Here is a 4,928-nt window from a genome sequence, read left to right on the forward strand (position 1 = left end):
CGGCGTTTCTTCAATTAAGTCACCGAAGAATCTGCATAATTAATTTTAATGTTACTGATCACATGCGACAATTTTAGTAAAATTATTATTGGTGTTTTGTATTCAGAAAAAGAACACAATGATAGCAATTAGCACAGTTTTACATGTAGAATTAAAAGTCATTTTATTGCAATTGTAAAATAATTTATTCAACTATTCACATTTATTTATATAATTATATATATATTAATTCTACACATAAAACTTGTATATATAATCGTCATCCTTATAGTTGCCACTGTTTAATTATACAACGCACAAATACGGTAAATACGTACATATTTTGTACATAAAAGCAAAACTAGAGCTGTATTCTAAAATTCACTACCGCTAAAAATCTACAATTTACATCATGTATACTATACATTTTCAGCACTGGCAGTGAATTTTGGAACACAATTTTGGAATCTAAATCGATTTTGTCCGCATTCATAATTGAAGTCTTCCAACTTGAGTATCCACGACATCTGGTGTGCTGAATTCGACATCTCAAGAATTGTTCAAGAACAAATTCTAGAAGCACGTCATGCCATCTGTAACTACTATTTCGACATATTTAGATATCGCTATTATCTTCTGAACAGTTTTGATTAAATAAATTTCTTTTATTTACATAAAAAGGAGAGATAATATACACTAAAAATATAAATAAATATAATGCATTATATAAATGCAATAATCGTAAAACAAAATAAGCGAGGAACAAATATTATTTCTTCAATAAACACACATTGAAGTTACAGAAATTAAGCATCAATCAATGTCATCAGTCTTACAGGAAATGTAAATATACATATTTAAAAAACCGTGTCTACGCTCTGTTATTGACCGCGACATGACGTCACAACTCTATTGAACGCTCCTGCACATACTGTCAATGTGTTTGTAGACGAGCGGGAATCATGGGGACCATTCAAAAAGCCTGCAACTCCAATAATACACTAAAGCCAGAACCTATCTATTATAAGACTAGTTCTGTTCATCATGAGAATTATTATACAACAATAATCGAAAATTGCGAATATCGTAATTAGATACAGAGAGAAAATAATGATAACGAGAGAAAATAAAAACGATGGATAACATGGAACGATAATGGAGTTAAATATTTGAACCGACAAATGGTGGAGGCGCTCAGGTTAACTCTGTCGGCGACAGAGAGCCCTTTCAGTACGCTACGAGACATCTCTCGGTGTAGATGTAGTTCACGCGATCATAGGTGTCATCGAGGAATTACACAATTTTCGCCGCTATTTTTGCCAGTTTGTGATTAGTAAGCAAAAGAAAAATGGACGAGAAGAATCTTCAGCTAGCGAAGGCGATCGCGGATGTGGAACTGAGCGAGAATACAACAGAAAAGACTGCTGTATCTAAAATGCATGACAAACAGCAAACCTTCAGGTAAGATCACCCTTGACCTCTGTTGGATACCTCTCGAGTTTCAATCGAGTATGTATTTTAAGTGATTTGTATTTATGTAAATTTAAATATAATTATTTTTACAAATGTAATTTGTTTTCAAGAAGGTTATTTATTGACTAATAGCATGCACAGTTTAAAAAAAATATTGACAGCACTCAGATAAATCTGTTAATCATCATATGATCTTTTGAATCGTGAATAATTCATGCGACGCGTGTGCGGTTTTCTACAACGCCACAAGCTTCCGTTTATTTGAAATCTGAGGAAGTACATCGTGCAAAATCTTAAATTTCTATGTCAGTTAATTATGGAATGCTCAGAGTGATAGATTAATATTAAAATGAGGCAGTAAAACTGATAGCTCTATTTAGATTAAAAGTCAAGGACGCATATCCGATTTTTGTTCAACATGCATTAAATTAATTGTTGATAATAATTGATATAATAAGTTTGTAAATGAGTTAATGAAACTCATTTTGTTAGTAAAACAATTAATCCGAATTCAATATCTAAATATACTACTATTATTTAATTTTTCTTTTTAAATATCCCTATATAGACACGATATTTTACATAACTTCCATATTTCATTGGAGCTAAATATTTCGTTTACAATTGGATACATTAATATCTCACGAGCATTCGATACGCTCGAAAAAATATAAAAGGAGATTTGTGTCAAGGCTATAAACGGACCTTTCCACACAGTTTAACAATACATTTCTCTTTTAAAGTCACTCATGCTGATTGCTTTTTTTATTCGACGTAAACAATAGAAATACATAATAAGATATTTTGGTGAAAATTTTTCTTAGAATTCTTTATATAATTTTTTAGAATTTAATTTACAAAATTTTCAAAAATTCTGTTAATTTTATTACTTTTTAGAAAAATGTTCTAAATCTTCTTTATAAAAACTTCTTTATAAGAATTGTAACACTTTTTAGAAATACTGAAAAAGTCTAATTTTTTTTTAAAGTTTTTCATATATGTGAATCCTGAAATATTTTAAGATCTCTAAAATCTTTCATTCTATAATTTTCAAAAAAAACTTATAATCTCAAAAAAAAGGGAGATGATTTTGAAGATATTCAAAGTGCCTTTTTAAAAATCTTTATAAATATAAAATATATGACAAAATATTTTTTTTAATATTAAAAATTTTTTAATATTAAATGAGAATTTTTCACTAATGTGTCTAACTAAATGAAATCTTCTTCGAAATTCGATTTTTTCGCTAGTCCTATGATATTGTTATATTATATTGCAAAACATAAATGTGCAACTATTTACATTACTACTGGCAAATTTTAATAGTGCATTTTTATCTTGAAGCAATGTGCAGTCCGAGTTAACAGTCGATCACGCTGAGATGGTGGAACCGCGAAGGTAATACAGTTTTATACAGTGTGTTCAATGTGAATCGTAGCTAGCGCCACTGTCACAACCCGCATGAACATTTTCCTTTCTCTGTTAAACATTGTTGTTTCGTTGCTACAATCGTATCTTCGTAGAGCTATGTCGTTTCCTGTGATGTTATTTAATCATGTGAACAATTTGGCACGCAAAGCGAATTCAAAGCACTCATTTGATTAATTCAGGATCATTTACTATTACGTACATAAATTGTTAGTAACTTATCATTATTTAGAAGCAGGTAATAATAATTGAGAATTGAAATTAACAATCAATTTCTTGAAGTCTCAGCCTTTCTTAGCCTTTACAATTGTAAAGAAGTGGCAAAATGTGCCATTCTTTTTAGAACTTTTTATGGCCTAAAGTTTTATTTCTACAAATGTTTTCCAGCTATTCTTTATACATTGCTCTTTATATGTATGACCTCCTTATATCGAGCTATTAGATATAAATACTCTTTGAAAGCTTATTATATGCTCTATGATAATTTGCACGTTGTTGCACAATTTATTATGCTCTATATATATATATTTGACTTAATGTGCACGAGAATATTTAATGTCGCTCTTCGCACTTTGCACTTCGTTTATATTCAGTCAAAGATTCTTCTGTTTGTTTAATCATCTGTGTATGTGACAACTCGATAAAAATAAATTTATCTAGTAAAAAGTAAAAATATATTTTACAGATAATTAAAAACAATAAATTTATTATTTATTCTTTGAAAATAATAATAATTATCACGATCTTGACCTTATTAATGTCAATCATAAATTGCTTCGCGAAACTTCATTGCGGCTGCACCGAGTTGATTATCGCACAAACGATTTTACCAAAATAACTATAATTTTTAGCTAAATATAGATCTGAAAATCATTTTGTACATTAAAATAACTTTGATCATTAAAATAATTTTGTAGAAAATTGAACATAATAAAGCAATGCTGTAAAAAGTTTTAATATTCTAGCAACTAGTTTGAGCGTCTTATATAATTATTTTAATAATTTAATCAAATTATGTTCAGATCTAATTAAATTTAGATATTTAAATAAAATCATTCTTCTTTTTCTGTATTTTATTTTTTATTGTAAAAGTTAAATATATAACAATTTGTAGATTATTTACGTTATGATTTTACATTTACTATAAAAAATCAAGTATCTAACATAATTATGCAGGCATAATTATCGTTCTGAAAAACATGAATCTATTCAGGCGTGGCATTTGAACATACAGACTTCAAATATCTGAACGTATTTCATTGTCTTCACAGCGGTAGCATATGCCAATATTGTATCTATGACGCGTGGCGTATGCTGATACACGACCGGAATTAAAATATCTCATCGTTTTGTAAATATAACATTACTCCGTCCTTAAATATCTCGATGATAATGGTTGCATTGTCTTGCAAATACGCACATCCAATTAATTATACATCATTTCTATCTCAAACTCCCCATTTATTCTCGACTTCTAGAAACTAATAAAACTAATAAAACTAGTAAAACCGAATGTTATCTAGGCATCAGCTGTTCTTCTAATGAATTCCTGAGCTTAATGTCGGTATCTTAGACCAATCACGTCATGCCTGACATAAGTATTACCACGCGATCGATTTGTTCTCTTCAGTAAGATTGGGTTATCACTGAGGTTCCCCTTATCGTGAGAATTTTTCTTTACTTCTTTGATGTACCGTGCACGTTGAGGAATGGAAACGTTGGAAATTCATCTTCAGTATAGTGATGCCAATTATATAGTAATGCTACGTAGTAGAAGTATCCTTTTCCAAGTGGTGATGCGTACGAGAAAATCTCTTATCCATTCTACTATCAGGTATCGTAAATGCGCCCCTTTTATAAAAATATTCTTATTATACAAATTAATTATTATAAGTCATACATAGTCTCACGTGCCTATTATCGTATCACACGTTTACTTTCAGTATAAACGTAATTTTATTTAAACATTACGTTTATAATAAACAAACAGAAATTACCATCAAATATTCATTCAATAAATATATTAGAATATATATTTTGATCATATA

The 4,928-nt window shown here is 29.3% G+C and overlaps 1 protein-coding gene across 3 annotated transcripts in view; it reads left to right on the forward strand.

Annotated features, from left to right (window-relative positions):
- The first annotated feature begins 1,225 nt into the window (after positions 1 to 1,225).
- LOC108690454 (NAD kinase-like) overlaps positions 1,226 to 4,928 on the forward strand; it is a 28,966-nt gene continuing 25,263 nt past the window's right edge. The window contains exons 1-2 of one of the 3 annotated variants that reach the window (XM_018197755.1): positions 1,226 to 1,440; positions 2,797 to 2,850. In XM_018197755.1, the coding sequence (XP_018053244.1) occupies positions 1,328 to 1,440; positions 2,797 to 2,850 (167 nt within the window). In that variant the 5' untranslated portion in view covers positions 1,226 to 1,327. Of the gene's footprint in view, positions 1,441 to 2,796; positions 2,851 to 4,616; positions 4,715 to 4,928 lie in introns of those variants that run through there. The other 2 variants (XM_018197757.1, XM_018197759.1) reach the window with 2 other exon arrangements.

This window comes from Atta colombica, unplaced genomic scaffold (assembly GCF_001594045.1).
Source record: "Atta colombica isolate Treedump-2 unplaced genomic scaffold, Acol1.0 scaffold321, whole genome shotgun sequence".
Lineage (NCBI taxonomy): Eukaryota > Metazoa > Arthropoda > Insecta > Hymenoptera > Formicidae > Atta > Atta colombica.